Source organism: Quercus suber, unplaced genomic scaffold (genome assembly GCF_002906115.3).
Source record: "Quercus suber isolate HL8 unplaced genomic scaffold, Cork oak 2.0 scaffold_702, whole genome shotgun sequence".
In the NCBI taxonomy this organism is placed as follows: domain Eukaryota; kingdom Viridiplantae; phylum Streptophyta; class Magnoliopsida; order Fagales; family Fagaceae; genus Quercus; species Quercus suber.
Window position 1 is genome coordinate 123,736 of NW_027070143.1, and position 27,595 is coordinate 151,330.

At 34.4% G+C, this 27,595-nt stretch overlaps 3 protein-coding genes across 6 annotated transcripts in view; all 3 read right to left on the reverse strand.

Annotated features, from left to right (window-relative positions):
- Nucleotides 1-252: 252 nt before the first annotated feature.
- Nucleotides 253-3,065, reverse strand: LOC112005304 (cytochrome P450 CYP749A22-like). Its single transcript, XM_065766391.1, has 5 exons — nt 2,694-3,065; nt 2,386-2,609; nt 1,707-1,939; nt 1,119-1,491; nt 253-1,017 (listed from the first exon to the last, which is right to left on the reverse strand). The coding sequence occupies exons 1-5, from the start codon at nt 2,974-2,976 to the stop codon at nt 589-591; spliced, it is 1,542 nt and encodes a 513-aa protein (XP_065622463.1). The 5' UTR covers nt 2,977-3,065; the 3' UTR covers nt 253-588.
- Nucleotides 3,066-5,043: 1,978 nt separating this feature from the next.
- Nucleotides 5,044-27,595, reverse strand: part of LOC112036013 (cytochrome P450 CYP749A22-like) — a 32,668-nt gene continuing 10,116 nt past the window's right edge. Inside the window, exons 5-6 of one of the 2 annotated variants that reach the window (XM_065766392.1) lie at nt 5,966-6,344; nt 5,044-5,859 (exon numbers count right to left, since the gene is read on the reverse strand). In XM_065766392.1, the coding sequence (XP_065622464.1) occupies nt 5,605-5,859; nt 5,966-6,344 (634 nt within the window). In that variant the 3' untranslated portion in view covers nt 5,044-5,604. The remainder of the gene's footprint in view (nt 5,860-5,965; nt 6,345-27,595) is intronic. The other variant, XM_065766393.1, reaches the window with a different exon arrangement.
- LOC112036015 (cytochrome P450 CYP749A22-like) lies at nt 6,195-7,982 on the reverse strand. Of its 3 annotated transcripts, XM_065766395.1 has the most exons (4): nt 7,631-7,982; nt 7,323-7,513; nt 6,564-6,794; nt 6,195-6,307 (listed from the first exon to the last, which is right to left on the reverse strand). In XM_065766395.1, exons 1-3 carry the CDS (start codon nt 7,803-7,805, stop codon nt 6,585-6,587), a joined length of 576 nt encoding a protein of 191 aa, XP_065622467.1. In that variant the 5' UTR covers nt 7,806-7,982; the 3' UTR covers nt 6,195-6,307; nt 6,564-6,584. The 3 variants fall into 3 exon arrangements, with proteins under 3 accessions (XP_065622467.1, XP_065622466.1, XP_065622468.1); XM_065766394.1 differs by having other exon boundaries at nt 6,254-6,794; nt 7,631-7,964; XM_065766396.1 differs by having other exon boundaries at nt 6,255-6,794; nt 7,323-7,489; nt 7,631-7,964.

Consider the following 27,595-nt stretch of genomic DNA (forward strand, 5'->3'; position numbering starts at 1 on the left):
TGTAATAGGTTATGGGCTTTAGGCCCATTTTGTTTACTTGTAAAGTATATATACTTGTACTACACACTTACTTGTACTACGCACTTTACTTCCTATAAAAAGGCACTTATGCATATCCTATTACTTGTGAAATATAATACTATTCATTCAATATTTCTAGTAGTCTTCATTCTACGTAATATTAGATGATCACTAACAATGTAATCAAGATAAAAAAAGGGTCATAGTAAATTAAAATTAAGCACAAGCACATAAGACAACAGTCATGACTTTAATTAAGACACGCGACCAACAGTCCAGATCGTATTAGATCTTGAGATACCTGAAAAGTCTCCAAATGCCATTAAGTTACACTAACTAATGATCAACATAATCTTCATATTGGTCACCCGTCTTCAATGTCTCTACTGATTCTATTAATTCAATGTTTATTCGCATTTTGTGCAGCACATTGATTTTCACTTACTCTCCAAGCTACCAAATCCCAATTAAGCTTATAAACAACTGAAATAAAAAAAGGCTACAGTATACATCCCAAGGCATTGATGTCTGGATATTCTGTGCACATTTTACTGTCAGTTCTGGTCTTTACAATAAGTGTAGCATCACCTGAACTCCATGTTGTGGGCGAATGGTAAGAAGCTGAAATGGTGAGTGGACATAGGCTGGGGAAAGGGTGAAGGCATAGCGTTGTAGAATCATGGAAAGAGCAATCTTTGCTTCAGTTGTCGCAAAGTTCAACCCCACACAAGTTCGAGGCCCTATTCCAAAGGGGAAAAAAGCAGCTATGTTGTTGTTAGTAGCCTTGGCAATACCTTCTGAGAATCTCTCTGGTTTGAAAAGATGCACGTCTTCTCCCCATATTTTGGGGTCATGGTGAGGTGCAAGAGTTGTGATGTACAATAATAAATTAGCCGGAAGAGTGAGTTTCCCCAGTCTAACTTCCCTTTCAACTTTTCTTGTTATTGTAATTGCAGGTGGGTATAACCTTAGAGACTCATTGATGATCATACTCGTCTGCATGGGAAGCAATGTCAGAAAAATCAAGATTTTAAGAATTGCAGTTGAGTTAAATGGTCTGTCATTTACACAAGTGATTGAGTCTGAGACATTCTTACAGTCTTGAGTTTCGTGATGCCATCCGGGTTTGGATTTTGTTGGCCAAATAAACTGAGCACCTCCTTTCTTGCCTCTTCTTGCCAATCTGTGTGGATTGCTAGAAGAAATATAGTCCACCCAAGTAAGGTACTGGTGGTTTCCTGACCAGCAATGTAAAATGTTTTGCACTCGTCCAACAAATCTTCTATTGAAATTTTTTGGCTAGCATTGGGATCATTATGAGCCTCTACAAGTAGTTGAAGAAAATCACCCCCAATACTCTCTCCAGTCATTACCTTCTCTTCTCTCTTCTTTATTATCTCTAATATAGCGTTGTGTATTCCTTTTACAAGCTCCTCCGATTCAATTTCATCATTAGTTTTATAAATTTTACTGTAAAAATGGACAAATGATATTAGGACATCGACCAATGGAACAATAACAACAATAAGCATTAGTTTCAAAATTTCGAGGTTAGTTATGATCGTCAACATACTAGCTAGAGTTGGTCACATTTTAGACTGCTTCTAGGACATGAGGATGCTAAGAATATTAAATGGAGAGTAGTTTATGTTCCCCAATTGTTGGTATAACTAAAAGGACTTTACCTGATGCCAGGAAACCTGAGTTTATAAGCATTTCTGGATGATATCAAGGCCAATTTCATCAACATTTGAAAAATGTTCTTCCCTTCTAAGTAACTGCTCCCAAAAGCTGTCCTTGAAATCACTTCTGAAGTCAATAGCCTAAATTCTTCACATACCTCAATCTCTTTACCTTCATGATGTTTCCATCTTTCTAGCATCACCTCAATGCTACTGATCATTGATGGAATCATATTCTGCAAAAGTGAATTCCTTCTAACAATTTAGACTAATTTCCAAGAATTGTTTTCCTTGATACACAAATAATATGCTGGGGTAGGAATTTGAACCATTGATATGCCCGTTAGAAATATTAAAAAGTATGATTGAACAATTTCCACGATTGTATATCTATGCTTTTTGAATAGAATTTTATTAATAATTTAATATCCTAATTTGTTATTGGGTTTAGTTCATTTAAAATAGAACAGTGATACTAAAGATATTACAAATTTTTCTATTAGCTATACAAATAGATATGCCAATTTTAAGCGCATCACACAAAAAGTAATAAGTAATTTATTTGTTACACATATATTGTTGATGTGAAATGAATTATATTAATAGACTCTCTGGTTTGTAAAATTTTTATGATAAAATTGACAGTATATTCTAAATGGTAAGACCAAGAGTAAGAGATTACTTTGAGGCTCTCTGCATGAAAGGCATAATTAGCAAGTTTCCGCATCTTTGCCCATTTTACACCTTCAGAAGTCACAAGCCCATCTCCTAAGAGTTTCTTCGCATAGTTTCCGATCTCAGGCTTTGAATAAGCGTTGTCTCTATTGTTCAGTATCTCTTTAATTAGCTCTGGTTCAGTAACGACCAGTTGGGCTTTAGGGCCAAACCATTGAAGATAATTATTACCTGTACCAAAGAACATAAGGCAACAAAATTAAAAATGGGTAAATTTACTAAAATTGACTAAATCACTTTGAAAGATTTATTTACCATATTTGTCAACCCACGAGTGAACATGAGGCAGAATTGTGGAAAATATGTCATGTGATAAATTCATTGGCCTGCTCATGGCTTCTTTTTTCATGTTGAAAATTTCTTTGGTGCTTCCATGGAAGAATCTGTAGGAAGGACCTTTGATTCCCTGTGAACTCAATTGATTCTTCATGTGAATTGGAGTCCACCATAGTTTGTGAAGGCCCCGGATAAGAGTCAAGAGAAAGTACAGGCACAGGGAGCTTGTAAGACTGATTACAAGGATTTCAACAGCACCCATTTTCTCTTTCTGAAGGAAACTTTTGGGAAGTTTAGAATTAGATGGTTATCCTCAATGCTTCAACTTTTAGTTAGTGATGAATGTGGATTTGTTGAATTGAGTGTTGTGGGCCTCAAGTACACCAAGTCCAATATGAATGGAAGTACTGAATTATTGCTAGAATGTCTCGATAGAGTATTGACAAATGTAGAATTGTTGGATCATACCATGATGATATTCTAAACAATTTAATAATTTATTAATATATTATGTATAAGTATAAGGTTAATATCCATGACTTTGTTACTTGGGAACTTTCTCTGTACACGTAATATGTCATTGTCAGGTTATGTCTAAACCACTATAGTTTTCACATATGGCTAGTGTATGGGAGAGAGTAAATGGAGAGTTTCCATCTGGCAGTACTGTGTTTGGTCTCCCTGTTGGGAAAAATTTTATATAACAGTGAATAAATTTCAACAAGTGTAGTGGAAGCACAACCACACAATAATACAAATATTTATGTAAAATCCTTTCTCTTTAAAGGAAAAAATCACAGGACAAATTCCGAATAATTTCACTATATTAAATAGAGATTACAACACTTAGAGATACAACTTGAGTAAAAAAAACTCTCTATTTCTTTTTACTCATTGCTCTCTTTTTCACTGTATATTTTCTCTAACTCTCTCTATTTTTTGCTTCTCTTTTTACTTGCTCTCACTCACGCACTTAGTCCTCACACTTTTGGACTTCACTTCCTTTTTCCCACACTCTTCACTGGCCGAATGGCCTCCCTATTTATTTGTTTCACCTTTTCTTCTTTTATCCTTTTCACACTCTTCCCTTCAAATCACAATAAATGCAAGCCACTTACTTTGACTTTGCTTCATCCAATTTCTGCTCTGCCAGCCGAATAACTTGCCTCTTGCTTCTTTCTCTTCTTTCTTCCTTAGCATGTCCAACATGCCTAAGCCAACCAACCATGCTAACTTTTGTACATGATGAAGAAAAGATAAGAAACATGAAGACATGCTCATTAAATGAGCATGTCTATTACGTGGGCTGGATTCATGGTGCAGTGCACCCAACACTCTCCATGCAAAACTAGGAAAACAAAATTTATGTACAAACTAGTTTGAAGAGAAATTTTACAAATTCTTCATATATCTTTATATTGATTGTGAATTTTGAAAATTTAATCGTTAGATTACATGTTCTTATTATATTCTTCATACATGTAAAATTTCAAGAAGATCAAAAATCAATTGTTATCTCATCAAATAAATGTTAAAATTTCAAATTTTTATGATTTAAAATTGTGTATAAAAAATAAGCTTATTAATCAAATAGTAAATAATATCCAATTTAAATGAAATTTGATATGCATGTTAAGAATACAAGGAACATGAAATTCAACATTTAGATTTGCAAAATTTACACCAAAAAAAGAGATATATGAAAAGTTTTTCTCCAAATTAGTTTGGAGAGAAACTTTGTTCAAACTGAAAACTCTTTTTTGTAATATTAAAAAAATAGACATTGTTGTGATTTATGTTGCCTTTGTGCGCCTGTTGGTTATTGCTGTGAGATTGCATAGTCAAGCCTGTTAAAGATTGTAATACAATTTGTTTAACGGTAAATGTGTAATCATATGCAGAATGTTGACAAGCTTGCTCAACTAATTATAGCATGGTTTCTTGAATATTGTCGCCCTTTGAATTACTCAATTTTTTTTTATGTAACTAATACCTAGTGTTGTTTTCAGCGGAGAAATCTGGGGTCAAATTTGATCCTCTCCAGTTGAAAAAAAAGGTCCCTCTTCTTTTAACTTGAGACCTTACTTCCCAGCAAGCCTTTTTTTTGCTAAATCCCAGCAACCTTCTTTATTAAACATACGTTACAAAGAAACTATATGCTTTCTTGTGGGTGTGTGTATGCGCGAATTCGTAATGAAGCAACATTTACACACCTGTTGGCATATGTATCTGCCATCATAGTCTATATGAGGTTGTTAAGCTACGTATTCAACCAATTAGTGCCGCTAATGTCTTCATTCTGAGTAATATTAGATGATCACTAACCATGTAATCAAGATCAAAAAAGGGTAATAGTAAATTAAAATTAATCACAAGCATATAAGACAACAGTCATGACTTTAATTAAGACAGGCGACAAACAGTCCAGATCGTATTAGATCTTGAGATACCTGAAAAGCCTCCAAATGCCATTACGTTTCACTAACTAATGATCAACATAATCTTCATATTGGTCACCCCTGTCTTCAATGTCTCTACAGATTCTATTAATTCAATGTTCATTCGCATTTTGTGTAGCACATTGATTTTCACTTACTCTCCAAGCTACCAAATCCCAATTAAGCTCAGAAACAACTGAAATAAAAAAGGCTATAGCATACATCCCAAGGCATTGATGTCTGGATATTCTGTGCACATTTTACTGCCAGTTCTAGTCTTTACAATGAGTGTAGCATCACTCGAACTCCATGTTGTGGGCGAATGGTAAAAAGCTAAAATGGTGAGTGGACATAGGCTGGGGAAAGGGTGAAGGCATAGCGCTGTAGAATCATGGAAAGAGCAATCTTTGCTTCAGTTGTCGCAAAGTTCAACCCCACACAAGTTCGAGGCCCTATTCCAAAGGGAAAAAAGCAGCTATGTTGTTGTTAGTAGCCTTGGCAATACCTTCTGAGAATCTCTCTGGTTTGAAAAGATGCACGTCTTCTCCCCATATTTTGGGGTCATGGTGAGGTGCAAGAGTTGGTATGTACAATAATAAATTAGCTGGAAGAGTGAGATTCCCCAGTCTAACTTCCCTTTCAACTTTTCTTGTTATTCCAATTACGGATGGATATAACCTTAGAGACTCATTGATGATCATACCCATCTGCATGGGAAACAATGTCAGAAAAATTAAGAATTTAAGAATTACAATTGAGTTAAATGGTCTGTCATTTACACTAGTAATTGATTTGAGTTTGAGAAATTCTTACAGACTTGAGTTTTGTGATTCCATCCGGGTTTGGATTTTGTTGGCCAAATAAATTGAGCACCTCCTTTCTTGCTTTTTCTTGCCAATCTGTGTGGATTGCTAGAAGAAACATAGTCCACGCAAGCAAAGTACTAGTGGTTTCTTGACCAGCAATGTAAAATGTTTTGCACTCGTCCACCAAATCTTCTATTGAAATCCAAAGGCTAGCATTGGCCTCATGATGAGCCTCTACAAGTAATTGGAGAAAATCACCCCCAAAACTGCTACCCACTCCAGTCATTACCTTCTCTTCTCTCTTCTTTATTATCTCCAATATAGTGTTGTGTATTCCTTTTACAAGCTCCTTTGATTCAATATCATCATTAGTTTTATAAATTTTACTGTAAAAATGGACAAATGATATTTGGACAACATCAACCAATGGTACATTAACAACAATAAGCATTAGTTTCAAAATTTTGGGGTTAGTTATGATCCTCAACATACTAGTTAAAGTGGGTCACATTTTGGAATGCTATTAGGACATGAGGACGCTAAGAATATTTAATGGAGAGTAGTTCTATGTTCCCCAATTGTTGGTTTAACTAAAATGACTCTACCTGATGCCAGGAAACCTGAGTTTATAAGCATTTCTGGATGATATCAAGGCCAATTTCATCAACATCTGAAAAATGTTCTTCCCTTAAGTAACTGCTCCCAAAAGCTGTCCTTGAAATCACTTCTGATGTCAATAGCTTAAATTCTTCAGATACCTCAATCTCTTTACCTTCATGATGTTTCCATCCTTCTAGCATCACCTCAATGCTACTGATCATTGATGGAATCATATTCTGCAAAAGTGAATTCCTTCTAACAATTTAGAAAAATTTCCAAAATGTTTTTCCTTGATACACAGATAATTTGCTAGGCAGGAATTTGAACCATTAATTCATATCTTGGTTAGAAATATTAAAAAGTACTGATTGAACTACAACTACACAAGACTCTTGACAATTTCCAAGATTGTATATCCATGCCTTTTGGATAGAATTTTGTCAATAATATAATATGCTAATTTGTTATTGGGTTTAGTTCATTTAAATTAGACTAGCGATACTAAAAATATTACAAATTTTACTATTAGCTTTACAAATAAATGTGTCAGTTTTAAATCACACAAAAAGTAATAAGAAATTTATTTGTTACGTGTATATTGTTGATGTGACATGAATTATGTTAATAGACTCTCTAGTTTGTAATTTTTTTTTTTAATAAAATTGATAGAAGATTTAGTTTTTTATTTTATAAAATAAAAATCAATTAAACATATTTTACTGGGTTAATAATTCTAAATGGCAAGACTAAGAGTAAGAGATTACTTTGAGGCACTCTGCATTAAAGGCAGAATTAGCAAGTTTCCGCATCTTTGCCCATTTTGCACCTTCAGAAGTCCCAAGCCCATCTCCTAAGAGCTTCTTCGTATAGGGTGCGGTCTCTGGCTTTGGATAATTGTTGTCTCTATTGTTCATTATCTCTTTGATTAGCTCTGGTTCAGTAATGACCAGTTGAGCTTTAGGGCCAAACCATTGAAGATAATTATGACTTGTACCGAAGAATATAAGGCAACAAAATTAAAAATGGGTAAATTTACTAAAATTGACTAAATCACTTTGAAAGATTTATTTACCATATTTGTCAACCCACGAGTGAACATGAGGCAGAATTGTGGAAAATATGTCATGTGATAAATTCATTGGCCTGCTCATGGCTTCTTTTTTCATGTTGGTAATTTCTTTGGTGCTTCCATGGAAGAATCTGTAGGAAGGACCTTTGATTCCCTGTGAACTCAATTGATCCTTCATGTGAATTGGAGTCCACCATAGTTTGTGAAGGCCCCGGATAAGAGTCGAGAGAAAGTACAGGCACAGGGAGCTTGTAAGACTGATTACAAGGATTCAACAGCACCCATTTTCTCTTTCTGAAGGAAACTTTTGGGGAGTTTAGAATTTGATGGTTATCCTCAATGTTTCAACTTTTAATTAGTGATGAATGTGTACTAGTTGAATTGAGCGTTGTGGGCTTCAAGTACACCAAGTCCAATAGAATGGTGTGGTCCCACCATTCTAGCATGATGGGATCACACCATGATTCAGAAAGTATTGAATTATTGCTAGAATGGTGGGATCACACCATGATATATTGTAAACAATTTAGTAATTAATTAACACATTAAGGATGAGGATAATATATATGACTTTGTTACTAATTGGGACTTTCTATTTACAAGTAATTAGTAAGTTGCATATGCAATACACAGATAATTTTATAATATTTTATGTAAAATAGTTTTGAATAATGTTGTACATAAATTATAAAGCAAAAGTAAACTAAATTAGAGTAAAAAAACATATACATTTTAAGATATTAAAAATTGGTTTAGTAGCTACACTGCATATTTGTAGCCTTCTTAAAGTAAGATTATTATTATTTTTTAAATCATGAAACTAAAAATAAATGCAAAAGAGTAATGAGACCATGAAATAAACTAATTTGTGTTGTATTCATATATTTCATACTATGAAATAAAAGTATACCTAACTCTCTAACTATCTCCCATTTATCGATAGTGCGACATTAAGACATGGTGTGGGAAAGTGTGTATGCATGTGTCTTATAGATGATCTAAAATTAAATCATGGTAGAATATGACTTTACATTATACACCAAATATTCTTTCTACTTATATACCCCAAACAAAAACTAACCAACCAAATTACTTAACCTAAATCATATTTAAGCCCCTAATTTAGAAAGAAAAAAAGATTACCCATAGGAGTTTCGGTGTTTTAATGGTGGTGGGTGGTCAGTATAATGAAGGTGGTGATCCCTCATGTTCCTCTTTCTCTATCTTTCAAATATTTTGTTAGTCTCAGATCTTTTATTTTGATAATATATAGTGAAATAATGCATTTTATTTAACAATTCACAACATTTTTGTGTCTCTCTATCTCTCTTTAGAGTCTTATCTCGTTAGTTATATTACTATTAGCCCTTACTTATTTTATTTTATTTTTTTTTAATACTAAAACAGTGGGTATGCTAAAAGACATGAAGAATAGTGAAAGGTGTGGTGTAAGCTTAGGCAATTAATGAGATATTATTGAGATAACTGTAAAATAAGATAATGTGAACTTTTGGGTAACAATAAAAAAAAAATTAATGAAAAAGGTAAAAAAAGACTAAATACAAAATTAGAATGCCACTTGGCAGGACCTCATGCACTTTCGCATGAGGCCTCTGAGAGAGAGACATTTTGTAGCAACTTTTATTCTACAATATTCCTCCAATTTTTTTTTTTTTTTTTTACTTATTCCTTGAACTGCATAATTATAATGGTTATGTGTGTGCAATTTTTAATTGTTGTTTCACTACATATTTATAACCTTCCCAAGGTCAGATTAAATTTTCACCCTAAAAAAAAAAGGTAAGATTATTATTTTTTTTTTAAATCATGAAACAAAAAATAAATGCAAAAGAATAACAGGACCATGAAAATCAAATAATTTGAGTTGTGTTCACATATTTAATACTATGAAATAAAAGTATGTCCAACTTTCTCATTGTCTTCCACTCACTGATAGTACGACATTAAAACTTGGTGTGGGCAAGTGTGTATGCACGTGTCTTATAGATGATTTAAAACCATGGTAGAATATGGCTTTACATTGCATACCAAATATTCTCTCTCCTTATATACCCAACACAAAAACTATCCAAACAAATTACCCAAACCTAACTCATATTTAATCTCCTAATTTAAAAAGAAAAAAAAAATACCCGTAGGGGTTTCGATGTCTTGATGGTGGTGGGAGGCCAATATGACGGAGGCGATGTCCCTTTAGATTTCTCTTTCTCTCTCTTTCAAATGTTTTGTTAGTCTCAAGTCTTATATAGTGAAACAATGCGTTTTGATTTTGTAGTGAAACAATGTGTTTTATTTAACAATCCACAACATTTTTATGTCTCTCTATCTCTCTCCAAGGCCTTATCTGGTTAGTTATTACTATTAGTCCTTAATTATTATTTTTTTTTACTTTTTTTAAAATATTAAAATGGTGGGTATGCTAAAAGACATGAAAAAGAGAGAAATGTGTGATGTAAGCTTAGGCAATTAATGAGAGACTAATGAGATAATAGTAAAATAAGTTAATGTAAACTTTTGGGTAACAGTAAAAAAAACTTATTGAAAGAGGTAAAAAAATCCTAAATGCAAAATTAGAGTGTCACTTGGCAAGACCTCACGTACTCCCGCATGAAATCTCTGCTTATATATATTGATGATTATTCCTTTATAACTTCTAACCACTAATCAACATGAGTCTCAAAAAACTTTGTGATAGGACTTTATCATATGTACAAAGTAAGTATAGATTATTTTATCTTTATTTATTTTTTTTTTAAAAGGATATTGCTATTGTGTTCATCTTTATAAGAATTTAAGCATAGATTAAATTCTCATTATTTTTGACAATTTTTCTTTGATTCCTTTATACTTTATATATTGTGTTGGTTTAAATGAATTTTTTCTCAACCTTTTAGAGGATGGACTTTAGATAAGATGTTCAACTTTTATACGCCAAGCATTGACTATAAGTCTCGTACATGGAACAAATAGAGATAAGAAATTAAGAATATGGTCCATTTTGGTTGGCCTTAGCTTTATTTGTCTAGACATCAATTTTTTCTCTTGCCAAAAGTCCGACTTATTTTAGGTGGAAGTTTCCTTGATTATTACTTGTATACAAAATTCCAAGATCATTAAATTGGAATAGATCCCTAACTAACCTAACCAGTTGAAATAGGATGAAGTTTCTTCCCATCCATACTAAATGTTGTGTACACTCCAAATTTTTTCTGCATCTCATAATGATACGTTGTTGATAGGCGTCATCCAAGTCCAACATAATTGAGAGTTGTAATTGAGACTATGGCCCAAAAGTTTTACTATTCAATACTTTGCGAGAAAAATTAAACAGTCATTTGATGTAATAGGAGACTATGGAATTTGATATTGTATACACAGGGGTTTGTTCTTGATGTTGTGAAATTGCTGTAGGTACTAAAAACTCTAGTTTGATTAGTTGGCAAGTCATGTTCTTTAATCGTGAAAAGTCTACAATGGAAAACTTTTGTGTACCTACATTAAATGTTTTGGAGAAAAAGTTGTTAGCCCCCTCATCCCATTGGGACCCTTCTATTTATACAAAGGAAAAAGGGTCCAGTATTCCTAAATGTGACTTAGTTACATGGAACTTTTGTGCAAATGTGCCTTGATTTTTTTTTTAAAAAAATTTAATTATAATTTTAAACTCTAATTTGGTGATTTTTATATGATTTCATATGTTCTTAAATAATCTAAATGTTATTTCAGTTTGTGCAAATTATAGAACATAGAATTGGTAATTTAGCAACATAGGCATAGGAGAAGGCATGTAGTGGTTTAGGAAGAGTAGGCATTTAGTTATAAGGGAAGAGGAGTAGGCATAAACATAAGAAAACCTTTGGATGGAGGAATAAGGAAAACAAAGAGTTTTTGATGATTAACATCCCTCTATCTTATCCATTAGTCTTATTTATTACTAATTAAAATCTATTGAGTTTAGTAAATAACTAATGTGGCATCTAATAAGTGTAATAAATTAAGAATGATGTATTTTATTTCCAAAAAAAAAAAAAAATCAATCATCTTTTGAAAGAGAGTGCCACTTGGCAAAACCTCATGCTCTCTTGTATGAGGTCTTTGCTTTTATATAGACTAGCGTTTAACCCGTGCAATGCGCGGGATCATTTTATGAATTAGAAAATAATCAATTTAATATAAGAATACATTAGAATTCAAAATTCGTTAAGGGCATGTTCTACAACCCCTCATTTGCCCTACTTGTAGGAATGCTATCTATAAAATACAATATCACTCCATTTAAAATCAACTCCAATTATCTTTTATAGAATTTAAAAAATACATATCATATGTTACAATGGTGTCCATCTAGAAACAAAATATCAAGCACATAGTGAACATCATATGTCGTTGAAAACACGCAAAGGCACCAACCCAAAGCAAATTAACCACAAACTAAAGCCCTTTTATGTTGGGGTGATTAGTATTATTATTTTTTAAATAAGTTTTGGGTTTATAGAGATAAAACATAGCCTTAACTCACATTCTGTTCTTTCACTCTTCAATTTCCAATGAAAGAGATAGAATCAATCAATAAATAAACAAAACCACTAATAAGATTTTAGATGGAAAATATGAAACTATTCTCACAAAATCTAGTTACATATTACAATGTCCTTAATTTAAAATAAAATAAATTTAGAACAAACATACAGAAAATAAAATAATAGATGCAAGAAATTGTTGTTTGCAAGGGATTGAACTAAATATTGTGGTGGGCATATATTACAAACTGATTTGTTGGGAAATTTCTTGCATTTAGCTCTCTATACTTGCAAATAAAAATGCAGCTTAAATAAAATCACATATTTTCATACAACAATAATTGCGAAGTCCCAATGCTACTTTAAAAAATAAAAAAATAAACACACACACACACACCCAAAAAAGAGAGGAAACCAAAAAATTAAAACACTAATAAAATAAAAGAGAAATAGACATTCCCTCACTTCCCCACTCTTTGTTTGTACTGATTTTAATTTAAGTTGATCACAGACATCATCAACTAATTTGCCACCAACAACAATTGTTTCAAAGGGGAACCCAATCTGGATTTCTTTGAAATTATTTTTAGCAATGCCACTAATCAACTAATATCAATTAGTTACATTCAAACTAACTAAATTCATACATTCATTAAAGAATTAAACTTAGCATGTAAACATCATAAACTCAAAATTTTGTGCATATAAATAATCTCAAGAAAAATAATTGTGAACTAAATTATCTCTTAATTAGGACATAGTCAATAGATAGATTTAGAAGCGACCCCAAACATAGAGTGTTGTGCATTTTAGATAGCAAATCTAGACGCCAGAGAAAAAATAAAATAAAATTGTACAACAAAAACACAACTTGACATTTCGAGATATACTTTCAAAACTACAACTATACATAAAAATAGTCCCTTAGAGGACCTAAACGACCTGACACTAAACACGACAACAAAATACACCCCACTTATTCTCTTGAAAACTGAATTTGTTCCACTCTTAAAACAGCATTAGAGATTCCTGGTAGACTGCAAACTATTTAGATCAATAGTGTTTTTCTGTTTTGCTAAGATAGATCAATAGACTTAGAATTTACCATTAAATTAAATTTTATTCTAGATTTCCCGCCTAATCAATTTCATAATGTCTTCCTTTATTTTAACCTTGCTTTGATCATTGGTAACATTTCTTTGCTTCTAAATATGGTAGAAAATAAAATTTAGTAAGAAACTTTGAAAGTGTACTATCCAACATATATTGTAATTATTGTAGAGAGTACTTTAAAAGAGAACAATGTTTAACAATTTTTTTTTTTTAACATGTATATGAATGTTTCATTATATATATTCATATTACAAGACCATTATTGCAAGTGCATTATTCTTCTTCATTTGCTTCTTCTTCAACAAATAATTCCTTTTATTCTCGTACAATCATTTGAAGCAAAGCTCACATGTTAAAAACATATCATGACTATGCCAATGCAATTGAAACAAATAAATTTAGAATCTCAGATTGGTAGATTGGTAAGACTAAAACAAATTATATCAAAAAGATTACAACATGAGTTATCTAATGATCTATATTGTTGGTTTTGTGCCTACTGGCTGGGCAAATGATAGTACCTAATGCTAACCCAAAATAACATCAATTATGCCAAATTTGACATTAACATTAACAATATTAGAAATATTCTATTCTTTTACCATCTTGGACTTCCAGCCAACCAAGGAGAGAGAAAAAAAGGTACCTGAAATTTGAGAAGTAAGGACTAAATCTAGCCAAATGAAGTGTAAATTGCATAAATGATTGACTCACGAATAACCTTAAAAACCCCAAAAGCCTAGCCCTCTCCTTTGCTTTTTTCACAATTTCCCATTAACCAAACAGAGAAAATAGTAGAGTAACATACTACCTAAAAAAGCAACTGAAATTTGGGGAATATATGTGACTTCAATCTACCAAACCATGTAATCCTCAATTAAACAAAACAAAAGAAAATATCATATCATTTTATTAAATAGCCATAAAATCATCAAATGATTATAGAAATATTACTTCGTAAGCCCAAAAAAAAAGAAAAAAGAAAAAAAAGAAGGTAGCTAGATAGTTTAGTTTTGAACTTAACTTTCATCCAATGAAATCAAGACATTTCCCAATTTTAATACACTATTACATTGACAACCTTGCTTTTACACTTGAACTCAACATGATTTCATTTGATTTAAGTGTTGCATAGGATTAAATGCATTTTTTTTTTCTAGTGTTGAGGCTTCTATATAGCTGTGTTGTTTTCATTTTGTTAATACAAAATAGTAATAATACATGAGAAAGACATATGATTAATTGGAAAAAAAAAAATCCAAAAAAGAACTATAATCAAATTATTTCAGCAAAACAAAATTACTAACTCACCTAAAACCAATTCGAAAACCTTTTCATGTTTTGTTGGTTTACTCTGCAACAACAAACATTTCTTTATAAAAGTTTTTGACTCCTTAAATATTGAGAATTTGATTTGAGAGAGAGAGAGAGAGAGAGAGAGAGAGAGAGATTGTAAATAAAACTTCACATAGGCAACATGCAATAGCAAGTCAATGACCATCCATCATTTCAGAAGCAAGCAATACAACATATTGAATCAAAGGCTTCTTCATTCTCTACAATTGAGAGAATACAATTCATGATGCACAAATTATTCAGGATAGAATATTATTTTGTCCAAATGGTTGTGTTATGCAAGCCTAGATTGATAGTTAAACCAATCTTATGCAACCATGGTAGCCACTGTTGTTGTCTAGTATAAATCTTTTTTGTTTGGACAGAACCTAAGACCAAACTCTAAAATTCAAACCCATAGCTTAGTTTCCCCAAAAATTTCAAATACACAATCTCAATGTCCATTGTGATTCCATCTTGGTTAAAATTAAAACCTATAAATCCCAAATGGAATCCAATAAGAATTGGAATTTAAAATTCCTTATGAATTTCGAAATTTTATCCAAAATTTAAAAGGATACGAATCAATGCCTACAGAGAAACTATACACTAAAATCAAGTTTCTAAGTGGTAGCACATGAACCTAAATAAGAAATCACAAAATTAAATCAAAAAAAGAAGAAGAAAAAACATAACAAAAGTAGAATTGAAAATAAAATGTTACTAAGAAAGAGAGGAGAAAGATTGGACACACATGATCTTAAAAGCATCTCAACTGCGTAAATTGGGGCTAGAGCTTGAAGCATTGGTAAAAATGCCTATTTCCTAATGCTTGCATGTATTAATGTTCCCTATGGACATTTCAAATGAATTAGCCCTTGATCAAAACCATATATGTGCTTAAGATAGAGATTAGTGATTAAATTACCCCTTAAATGAATAGGAGCAGTACATAACTACTGTTCGCGTAAACTAATCTGCAAGTGCACAGAATCGTAACAAGTAGTAAAGTGTTTTTAGAAAATGAATGTCGAACCCACAAGGATTAACTATGTTATTGAATATCGAAATTCACTAAATTAATTACTATTTGGAAAATCAAAAATAAATGGAACGTTCTATTCTCTGAATTAAATTAAACTATTTAATAAAAATAAATCTACGAATAAAAAGAATTAACAAGGCGTAAAAAACCTAACAGTGTAAAAATATGATAAGCATGGATCTAGAGCGATTGATTTCACCTAACAAATCCCACACAATTTATCCTTTCTAATTATTAAATTCTAATAATCTCCCGTTGATGATTAAAAACTCCTTAAGTATTCAATATCTTCTCTCGAATAATATCAAAAATATCTTCAACTAACAATTCCATATCTCTATGTGAATTTAATTAATTGGAGACTCATTACGTACTTTGAATTTTTTGAAAAATCACACTAGTCGCGGTAAAGCATCTCTACTTTCACTCAACTAATGGTGTTTAATTCTAGAACTAAAATAACAAATCACCTCTCGGACTCATTGTAATTCAATTGATCAAACTATAATTTGTAAAAAATAGTAAGCATTAAGAATAAGAATTAAACACTCAATCATGGAAATATTAAAAATAAAATAACTCAGAAAATAAATTGTGTGAGCATTAAGAATAAGAATTAAACACTCAATCATGGAAATATTAAAAATAAAATAACTCAGAAAATAAATTGTGTGTTCATTGCTAGACTACATCAATGCTCTAGAAAATAAAATTTAGTTCATAATAAAATTGAAAAGAAAACAAATAAAACTTGTCTTTCATCCGAATTGGTTGATCAACATGAAGCTCTCGCCTTTATCCTCAGATACTCGTCTTTTGAAAGACTCCCAAAAGCAAATTCTTCTATACGGCGCCTCCTTTTCCTCTCAGGTTTCTCTTCTTTCTCTCTTTTTTTCCCTAAAGAGCCTTTAAATAGGTCAAGGAATCCTATTCCCGTTTGAAGAAAATCCCAGATTTTTAGGCTTCACTTAACTGACGATTTTAGCCCATTTAACGTCAAAATTTGGACTTTTGGTAAGCTACAAAGTTGTAGCCCTTTAAGTTAACTTTCCAGCCCAACTTGAATCATCTCGATTGAATATCTGAGCTGAAAGTTATTCCAAAAATACTAACTAATGTGCAAGCTGGAATCCTAATCTGAATTGGACTTGGATTTAATTGGCTTAGCCCCACTTTGCATGTAAAGCCCTTATAGATTAATCTGAATCTTCTCATTCCTTCAAAGAACAAATGAATAGATAAATATAAATAAAAATAAAATAAAATGAAAAGAAATAAAGGAAAACTAACAATTTTAATAAATAAGAGAATAATAAAAATCATGTAAAAATTACACTTATCAACTACCTGCAAAAGAGACCAGAAGATTGATTATCAAGCAATAACATTTGATACTTTCTAAAAATCTAACAAAAATCTACCAAACAAGGAAAATAAATTCTAACCAAAAAACAATAATCAACAAAACAAAAACCAAGAAATTAAAATTAAGAACAGAAACGGGAACTAAATCTAACAAAAATCTACCAAACAGGGAAAAAAAATTCTAACCAAAAAACAATAATCAACAAAACAAAACCCAAGAAATTAAAATTAAGAACAGAAATTCCAATGATTTTCCTTTCCACCTACAAACCCAAAAAAAAGAAAAGCTAAAGAAAAAAGCCTTTAATTTTTTATTACACAGATTGGAATTGAAATCAATCAATGACAAATGAAATCTACAATTGAATCCAAGAGAGAGTTAAAAACAAAAACCTAAATACTCATTCGAGAAGTGTAAAGAAATTAAAGAGACCAAAAATACTCTCTGCTTTCCACCTTGATTGAAAAATTAACAAAAACCAAATGAACAACACAAATACCCCAACCATTAACCAAATCTAATTTAATAATCTTAATCAAAATCAAATGTAACCCAAATGCCTAAATTGAACCTATACTACCAAACACCCAAATATAAATCATAGTTATCGCGTAATTTTAAAAATAAAATAAAGAAAACCTTTACCTGGTGGTGGCTGCCCTGAGATTTATCTCTCTTTCAATCTCTATTATTCTTCTTCTACTGTCTCAGATTTTTCTCTCTCCCCAGTCCCCACTCCATGCCTTCTCTGTTTACCATTTTGCCTAGGTTCTGGGTCTGCAAAAAAATGGAAGAAAATGTACCAGAGCTGGTTTTGGTGCCCAAATTTGAGAACGAAAGGAAAAAAAATTTTTTTTTTTTTTCGTCTATTTGATAGGTTGGAACACGCTAGTCCGATCTGTGTATAGGGAGGTGTAGCAAAGAATTGGAAGTTTGAGTGAGTCCGAAACCCATATATCTTTGAAAACCCTAGAAACGGAAATTGAATGGAAAACAGATAAAGGGAGAAAAATGCCTACCTTCTGAATTGTCAATTGTTGAAAAGCAGAGACGGGATTGCAGAGCACAAAAACGCTAGTCTGATCTGTGTTTGCTAGTCCGATCTGTGTGTATGCTTTGATAAGTAAAAACGAAATGGTTAAAATTAGGTTCCACCAAATCCGATCTGTGTGTGTATGAAGGAGCAGCGAAGAAATGCAAGTTTGAGTGAGTCCGAATTTTGATCGGCAAATATGATTTGGGTTTTAGGGTTTGCGTTTTGTTTTCATTTTTTTTGTTTCGTGGATAAGCGGCTGTTGTTTTTTATAAAGGTTTACGTTTGTGTCTGAAAGTGAGCCTCTCCAACACACCGAGCGAAATTTTAATTTTAAAGAATTAAATCTACTTGTGTCAACATTTTAAGGAGACTTTTGGCTTACGTGTCAGCACCTCGTAAAAGTTTTTGCTATTATATATAGTATTAGATTATTATTATTATTATTATTATTATTATTATTCAAGCCCAATAACAAATGAATTTATCACTTGGATCTGAAGTTAAATTTGGAAAAACAAAAATACAAGTACATATATGCATGGCAAGGAAATGGAAAAATTAAAAGAAGTATAGCAACTAACAAGACCTGTAATAGAAAGAAAGATGATGACTTACCAGTCCAAGACCACGTTCATTAGAATCATTGCAATTAGTGTTACTGTGAGCAATACATGCTTTATCTTTGAATAAGCTTGGAGTGTGGTACATCATTATAGCAACCTTCATCACTAAGTCTAGCCTTATCATATTCATCACGGCTTTGCTTAAGTTTGCAATCTTCTCTTACCATTGTTGAATTGTCAAGATCGTATTCATGAGTAAAACCAACACCCTCATAATGAGGGATGCGGCTACTGTTACAGCTTTGTCCCATCATTTCTTCGATATCTTCAATGTCATGCTTGTATACCATACGAAACCCACATTTCTTAACCTCAAAGCAAGGGTTGTTAAGCTTTGAAATTCTAACCCCCATTTGAATCAATTCATTCTCATCAGTTTGACTCAATACTGCTCTTGCATTCTCATAAAAACAATGAGAGGGAAAATAAAGCATCCAAAGGTGAAGTGAGTCAATATGACCAAAAGTATTTACAAAATAAGCCGACTCTCTTGCACCTTCATGTTTATTGACTTCAATATAACAATCAAAACAACAAAGATTGTTTGGATAAAGATCGTGGAATGACAAAACAGAGCACATAGCCATGCCCATCCACTCTTTTGAATGAGTAACCTTTGCATTCACTATATTCCCCACACTTTGATGGCTAAACCATTTTGAAATTTCACTTCCAGGAATAAGAAGTCTACAGGCAGCCCGAGGTCTTTTATTTTTAGGTGCACTGTAGAGTCCCTGAAACATACAAGCTTTTGATGTTTAGAATTTAGCAAGTTACACCTAATTTAACTTTAAGGCCTAAATTTATACATGTTTTTGATTAAATACAAAATTTTTAATATGGGTAAATTACACCACCTTCCCTTGAAGTTTTACCAAATCACACTTCACCTTTTGAGGTTTGAAACTTTGTATAAATAGTTAAATACACCTTTATTAGGTTTTAACAAATGGAATTGAGAGGACTTGGATTTAATTGTTGCATTTATGCAATCAAATGGGAGAATTTCATTATACAAACATTTGGGAGAGTGTCATTTTAATAACCTCAAAGGAGAATGATATAATTTACCCTTTTAGTTTTGTCAATTAAAGTCCAAATGTATGAACTCATTTCAATATAAGTCATGTCCATCTCATTATTAATTTTTGTTATTTTGGACAACAACAAAGCAGATAAAAGTAGGAAATCATTTTTTAAACTTTGTATTTCACCCATGGTTTGTTGATAAATCAATTTGGCATTCATTGAATTGAGAAAATAGAGAACGAAAGCTTTGCTTGTAGTAAGAAAGTGATTCCCTTAAAATCAAAATTGATTACCTAGAGAAAATAAATAAATAAATAAATTTCAACAATTTCCCCTTTTTCCTCTTCTGCATTGTTGCCTAGTTTAAGGTATAAGAATAACAGATATGGAAATATGCATCAAATTGAAACAGTTTCATATATTTAGGACTTTATTTGATAAAATTAAAACCTAGAACATAATATGAAACAAACAATGTATACTCTCTTAGCCTTTATATAATTTCCCCTTTATAATGTATGTATATATATATATATATATAGAGAGAGAGAGAGAGAGAGAGAGAGAGAGAGAGAGAGAGAGAGAAGAGAATCAACCCATCTATTTTTTTTTTTTTTAAAAGAAAGGGTAAAAGAAGAACCCTAGAAAATTAAGTAAGGCGAATTGCCAGTATTGAATTCAAAAACATAGAAATATAGAAGATTTAAGATTCTAATTCAAATAGGAAAAGCAATGGTGAGGAGTTTCAATCTTTCAAACTACAAAAACAGTATTTGAAAATGAAGGGAGTACGTTGGCCTTTGGTACAAAAAGACAGAGACAATACTAGTGGAGGGTACGGTGGTCTGATGGTGGCAAATCCTGACTTTCTTCTCAGATTTTTCTCTCTCCACCATCTACGTAGACTGAAGTTCTTTCTCTATCGTTCTCTTTGTTGACTCTCTTTTTCTTTCTGCAGCGTATGTCTGTTTTGGGTTTTTAAGATTTTTTTTTTTTAATAAGTGGGTTGGGTTTTTATAAGACTCTCCCAAAACAGTGCACCGTACGGTATTTTTTAATAAAAAAACTGTATGCGTGGCAGAGTTTTGAAAGGCCAAACGTTGTAACGTGCGGTTGTTTTACTTAAAAGCTGTGTACATGGCAGCATTTAAAGGGGCATGTTTTCTTATTTGTCAGCACCTCCTTAATTGTAGGAACCAACTTCCTTTGAGCTTCTGCTATTATATATATAAATATAGATATTGATATGTCATTGTCAGATTATGTCTAAACCATTGTATAGTTTTCAAATATATTGACTAGTGATTTATGGTTCCTTTGTGTGCTAGTTGGTTATTGCTGTGAGATTGCATAGTCAAGCTTGTTAAAGATTTCTAATACAATTTGTTTAAAGGTAAATGTGTAATCATATGCAGAATGTTGACAAGCTTGCTCAACTTATTATAGCATGGCTTCTTGAATATTGTTGTTGTGTGGAGTCCAAGGACTGAAGAGTTCTAGGCCAAGGATTAACAAGCCTAATCCAAGACCCAGAAGGGTAAGCGAGCCCTGAGGACACCCACTCGAGGAGAGCAAGAGAATTAGGACAATCAATATCTTGTGAAGACCCGAGGGGAGAAGAAAAGAAAACAACGGGGGTAGGGATGCTGGGAGGAAGTTTCTTGAAGGACATACCTCCCACCTCCGTATTCAATGCCTTACAACAACCTTATCAACTACATTAATGTGGAAATGATCCCTGAATAGTAACTTCATAGCTAGTAGCCCTTTCTACCACCTTCAGCAAAGTCTTGATGAGACAAATATCTTGTGAAGTGCCCTGAGACATACATGTGAAGGCTTGTGATGCATGGAAAAGGGATATAAAAGGAAAGGAACCCCCCAGAAAAAGGGAAGAACATTTTAAGAACCATTAGAATAGGAAATAGAACTGTGAACCACCTTGTGTAAAACTTGAACTAAATTTACATAAGAACCATTAGAATAGGAAATAGAACTGTGAACAACCTTGTGTAAAACTTGAACTGAATTTACATGCAAGGAGTTGATCCTCAGACTTGCTCGAGGAGGACTTTATCCTCAATTGTTGATTAAATCACCTCAATCTGTTAATCTGGGCTCTTCAGCCTTAAGCTTAGGCTTAGTATAGTATTGCACTTGGACTTGTTTCTCACTCTTTCAACAAATTCTATTGTTTGGGCTTGATTTGAAGGACAAGGTACCACTGATCTAAGTGGGCTTGGGCCTATATTTTTTGAGCACTTAGGAAACATCTGTAATTCACTTCTCCCAAGTTATGGCTAACTCTAGACAGAGTAGAGAGGAACCTGTTGACTTGTAGTGTGTGGACCACTTTGTCAGCCTAGAAAGAAGGAGAGATCGAGAACATGATCGAACTCCAAGTGTTAGGGTGAAAACGCAACACACGGAGCATACTAGTAGGAGCCACTCAAGGACTGGGAGTCATGTTTCCCATGAACAAGAGACACAAAATCTCAGGTTGGAGATTGATTATCTACACAAAAAATTGCGTTGTAGGGCGCACGTAGGGGAAATCGGACACCTCCATCAAGTTCAAGATTTGAAGATAGTATTTATAGACCGAGGTCCAAGACTCCCCCTAGTGATTCTTTCTTTACATCTTCACACTTGGATAGGGTGGAAAGACATAGTAAAAGGCACGAAGATAGCTCACTCCCTCATCGTTTCACCCAGCCCATTTTTATTATTTACAATGGAAGGACTGATCTCGTGGAGCTTGTGATTCATTTTAATCAAAGGATGTCCATTCATTCAAGGAATGAGGCCCTCATGTGTATGGTCTTTCCTTTTAGCCTCAGGCTTGTTGCTATGAGATGGTTCGACGAGCTAGAAGAGGGTTCTATAGGTTCCTATGAAGAGTTGACAAAGGTCTTCAGAGCTAGGTTTGTGACATGCAGCAAGGTCCCCAAGCCTTTAAACTCTTTGTTGTCCATGGTAATGAGAGAGGGGGAGACATTCAAAACCTACTCTGACAGATACTAGGAAACATTTAACGAAATTGATGGGGATTTTGAGGATGTGGCCATTAGGACCTTTAAGGTTGGGCTCCTAACAAAACACGACTTGAAAAAATCCTTGACTATGAAACCCATCTAAATATGCGTCAGCTCATGGATCACATTAATGAGCATAAGTAGGTCGAGGAGGATCAAACCCAAGGAAAGGGAAAAACCAAAGTGTTCTCCCTAAAAGAAGAGATACTCGGCCAGAGAGGTACAATTAGAGTTGATCCAGGAGAGAGTTTGCTAATCAATCCTCAAGGGCTAACGTACAAGTAGTAAATTCTGTGTTTAAGGAGTCGGTATATCAGATCCTCGAGAAGATCAAGAATGAGCCTTATTTCAAATGGCCCAATAAGATGGGAAAAGATCCATCCTAGCATAATCAAAGTCTTTACTGTTAGTATCATCAGGATAGAGGACACACAACTAAGGATTCCAGAACTTTGTGTGACATCTGGATTAGTTGGTGAAAGCCGAGAAGCTAAAGTAGTTCATGCACCAGCATTTAGGGCAAGCAAGTCAAACCGGAGTAGGGTATCGAAGGGAAGTTGCTCCTTGGCCACCTCTCGGAATAATCAATGTGATTTTTGCCATTTCTAGCCATGGTGTGGGTTCACTTTCAAGCGTCATGTCAGTGGCATCGAAGTTAGAGCTCAAGGAGCAAATCTGAGAATCTAAGAAGATTAGGCTTGAAGCATTAACGACTTTGGGCTTTTTTGAGGAAGATACGATTGGGACTCTCCAACCCCATGACGATGCCCTAGTTGTGACCCTGCGGTTTGGGGGATTTGATGTGAAGAGAGTCTTAATAGATTAAGGAAGTGGTGCTGAGATAATGTACCCAGAATTGTATAAGGGATTGAGCCTTAAGCCCGAGGATCTAAACAGGTATGACTCCCTTTTGGTCGGATTTGATGGGAGAACTGTGATTCCCTAAGGAATGATTAAGCTACCCATGTAGGCAAGGAATGAAGTTGTGCAAGTAAATTTATTGTGGTTGAAGCTTATTCCCTTTATATAGCTATTTTGGCAAGGCCTTAGTTACATTTCATAAGACCGATGTCATCTACCTTGCAGCTAAAAGTCAAATACCCCACCGAGGCCAAGTTAGGGAACTTGTTGGAAGTTAGACAATGGTCAGACAATGCCTAGTGGCTGCTATCAGACAACAATCATTAGATAAGACTTCTTCTGCATCAAAAGAGGCCCCGTAGCAATTAACGGACCCCGAGGGAGATCTCAGGATTGAGCAGTAGGGTTTGCTCTGTGAGGAGTTAGACAAAGTGATGATCGGATTAGATGGAGATAGGTATCCAGGTAAGGGCTCAACTACCCCTTATTGAAAAAGAGGAGTTTATAGGCTTTTTGAATGATAACATGGATGTTTTTACTTGAGGTGTTTATGACGCACCAGGAGTCAACCCAGACTTTATATGCTATCATTTGAATGTGAATCCTAGAGCTGTACCGAAAAGGCAAACACCTGGAGCTCTTTAAAGGAGCACGCCTAGGCAGTCAAGGAAGAGGTGATCAAACTCAAGCAAGTAGGGGCAATCAAGGAAGCTTTTTACCCTGAATGGCTAGCTAATACTGTGATGGTTAAAAAACAAGAATGGGAAGTGGCAAGTGTGTGTTGATTTCATGGATCTAAATAAAGCATGTCCAAAGGACCCTTTCCCCATACCTTGGATTGATCAACTAGTGGATGCGACTATTGGGCATCCTTGGATGAGTTTTCTAGATGCCTTCTAGGGGTATCACCAAATACCTTTAGCCCTCCCCAACCAAGAGAAGATAGCTTTTCGAATCCCTACTGGGAATAACCATTACTATGTAATGCCTTTTGGTTTAAAAAATGCTAGATCCATGTATCAATAGATGGTGACCCGAATGTTTGAGTTTCAAATTAGGAAGAGTGTGGAGGCATATATTGACGACATGGTTGTAAAAAGTAAGCAAACTTCGGAGCATTTGAATGACTTGGGAAATGTGTTTTTGGTGCTTAGGGAGCACAAGTTGCATTTTAATGCTTCTAAATGCTCTTTTGGTGTCAATTCAGGCAAGTTTTTGGGTTATATGAGGTTAATCCCAATCAAATAAAAGCCATAAATAACCTGTATCCACCTCGGAATCCCAAAGAAGTGCAGAAGCTAACAAGAATGACGGCTGCCTTGAATAGGTTCATCTCTCCGTTAGCAAAGCGTTGTCGGCCATTCTTTCAACTCCTCCACAAGTGGAAGAATTTTGAGTGGACAAAGGACACTTGCATGGCTTTTTTTTAAGAAAAAATGTATACACATGTTACAGTTCTTAACATAAAAGATATGAGTAAGTCGTATAGAAACTAAGGTATAAAAGCCAATCTTTACAAGGTTCCTCTTTAGTGAGAGGAACACTTCACATTTCCTCAGCCCCTTTAGTTCCTGCATGTCATCAGGAAGAAGTAGGGCCTTCTCAAGGTACTCAGACACTAGCCCGGACCTGCCCTTCTAGGCATCCCTAAGGGTTGCATTAGATGTGATGGGGTCTCTTATGCTGAGCACAAAGGCTGGGTTCCATATAATGGCCTTGGAGCGCTGCTCTCCTTCAATGCTTTTACCTGCCTTGGCAGAAGTGCCCTTCTTTTATTGCACCATTGTAATTCTGGGCTCTTTAGAGGGCGGCTGTTAAATGGATTAGGGTATCTCCCCCTCTTCAAAGCTCTTATTCTCAGTCTATTTTCCCCTCTTTCTCTTCTTCTCGGCGGCATCAGCAGTAGAGAAATGAGGTGGAGCAGGAGTAGGGGGTTGGGGTACAACAGGAACTACAGGAGCATTCCCCCTAGTTTAAGCAGTGAGTAAGGCGAGTAAGTCAGGCATTTTTTCCTCAAGCACCATTGCTTCAGGAATGTTAGTTGCTTCTTGACTAGTGCTGACTTGAGCAGCAACAAGGCGATGATGACTAGGTTCTGGGGTTCTTTAGAGTCAGCTTGATAAAAAAACCTCAAAATATTTTTCTATGTGCTCTTGGGTAGGTTTTGATGCTGGCTCTTCCTACTCTTTATCATAGGGTAGAGGTTGCTTGTGGGAATAGAGGAGCTTGGCTACAAGTGGAGTGGATAACCCAATGTCCTGAGTACCGGATATAGGAGGCTCGGTTAAGAATTCAGGGATAGCAATGTCGATTAGCGTGAGCTTCGGGTCTTTGGCTTTAATCACGTGCTTGGGAGATTGGAAATGCTTGGATATAGGCTTGAATCCAAGGATTACGTATACCACCCGAAGTTGGCCATCTCGATGAAGGAAAATCTTTGATTGCAGAATCTAGCTAAGGTTTGCAAAGTTCACCAGGTTTTTGTTCAGGGCAGTATTAAACTTGTCTGGAGAGGAAACAAGAAAAGGTGTTAATTAAAGCAAAAGTTGAAAACAAAGGAGGCAAAATAAGAAGGGAAGGCAATCTAAGTCATTCTAAGTCCTTGGGTACCCCACTTGGTTCCCCATCTTGGGTAGGGCAGTACAAACCATCATGCCATTCACCTGAGACAATGAGGAAATCTTCATTCATAACCTTATTGGACTTAGGAATATAAGAAATCAACCTAACAAAGGGCATTCTACACCTAAAATAGTAGCCCATTTATTTAACCTTTTGACAATTATAAACCCAGTTTATGTCGTGACAAGTAAGGTTGTTCCCCATTTTTTGATTTAGCATTTCTTCGTTACCGAGGACCCTAAATAGGTTGGTGAGCATTGGGTGGGGCAAAGCCTAAAGTTAATGAGGAAGTCCCTAGTAACTCTACCCATGGGAATTTGCATTCCGCCTTCAATAAAGGCAATCATGGGAATGACAACTGCCTTAGGTGGTTTACTAACTGACCACTCTCCTAACTCGCAGTGCTTAAATTCTACACCGTCAGGGATTCTGTACTTTTCCTTAAAAGTGGCCATGCCCTTGGGGGTATCAACTAGTTTGACGAACCTATCCATGTGTCTCTATTCGGTGAAAATAAGAAGAAAAAGAAAAAGAAAGAGAGTTTCCTTCAGGGCAATGGATGAAAGGCCAAAGGGACTTATGAGTGATGAAAGTTGATCCTCAGACTGCTGCTTCAGAGAAAATATGTAGAGAGCATGTAAATTTGAAAATTACTCCAATTCTCAATTTATATAGAGGTGGGAAATGAGTGGTAAATTTCTCGCCCATTTACCCCAAGAAATTTTGACTGTTGGATCATCATTGCACCGTAGAATGTGGGGGGACAATCAGCCGCCTGATGCAATAACTATAGCAACGTTGATACCAAAGCGTTAGGAGTGTTCATAAGACAAGTAAAACGATGTCCCCACGTGGGAACGCGTTTGGCACGTACTAGCCTTCCCATTGCTACTAAAACATCACTTTTAGAGTAGCTCCTCGTAACAAGGTTTTAGAGGGCTGTTGTGTGGAGTCAGAGGACTGAAGAGTTCTAGGCCAGGGATTAACTAGCCTAATCCAAGACCCAAAAGGGTAAGCGAGCCTCGAGGCCACCCACCCAAGGAAAGCAAGAGAATTAAGACAATCAATATCCTGTGAAGACCTGAAGGGACGAGAAAAGATAACAACGGGGATAGGGATGGTGGGAGGAAGTTTCTTGAAGGACATACCTCCCACCTTCGCATTCAATGCCTCACAACAACCTTATCAGCTGCATTAATGTGGAAATGACCCTTGAACAATAACTTCATAACTAGCAGCCCTTTTTACCGCTTTCAGTAGAGTATCCTATGAAGTGCCCTGAGACATACAAGTGGAGGGCTGGGATACATGGAAAAAGGATATAAAAAGAAAGGAAACCCCCCCCCCCCCCCCACAAAAAAA

What these genes read in the sequence shown, in the direction of transcription:
- LOC112036015 (XM_065766395.1), bottom strand. Translation starts at nt 7,805, where the DNA reads ATGAAGGATCAATTGAGTTCACAGGGAATCAAAGGTCCTTCCTACAGA. An exon ending in CTCGTGGGTTGACAAATATG is followed by an intron (nt 7,514 to 7,630) that starts GTAAATAAATCT and finishes TTGGCCCTAAAG; the next exon opens with CTCAACTGGTCATTACTGAA. An exon ending in TTAATGCAGAGTGCCTCAAA is followed by an intron (nt 6,795 to 7,322) that starts GTAATCTCTTAC and finishes TCACTTTTGCAG; the next exon opens with AATATGATTCCATCAATGAT.
- LOC112005304 (XM_065766391.1), bottom strand. Translation starts at nt 2,976, where the DNA reads ATGGGTGCTGTTGAAATCCTTGTAATCAGTCTTACAAGCTCCCTGTGC. An exon ending in CTCGTGGGTTGACAAATATG is followed by an intron (nt 2,610 to 2,693) that starts GTAAATAAATCT and finishes TCTTTGGTACAG; the next exon opens with GTAATAATTATCTTCAATGG. An exon ending in GCATCACGAAACTCAAGACT is followed by an intron (nt 1,018 to 1,118) that starts GTAAGAATGTCT and finishes CTTCCCATGCAG; the next exon opens with ACGAGTATGATCATCAATGA.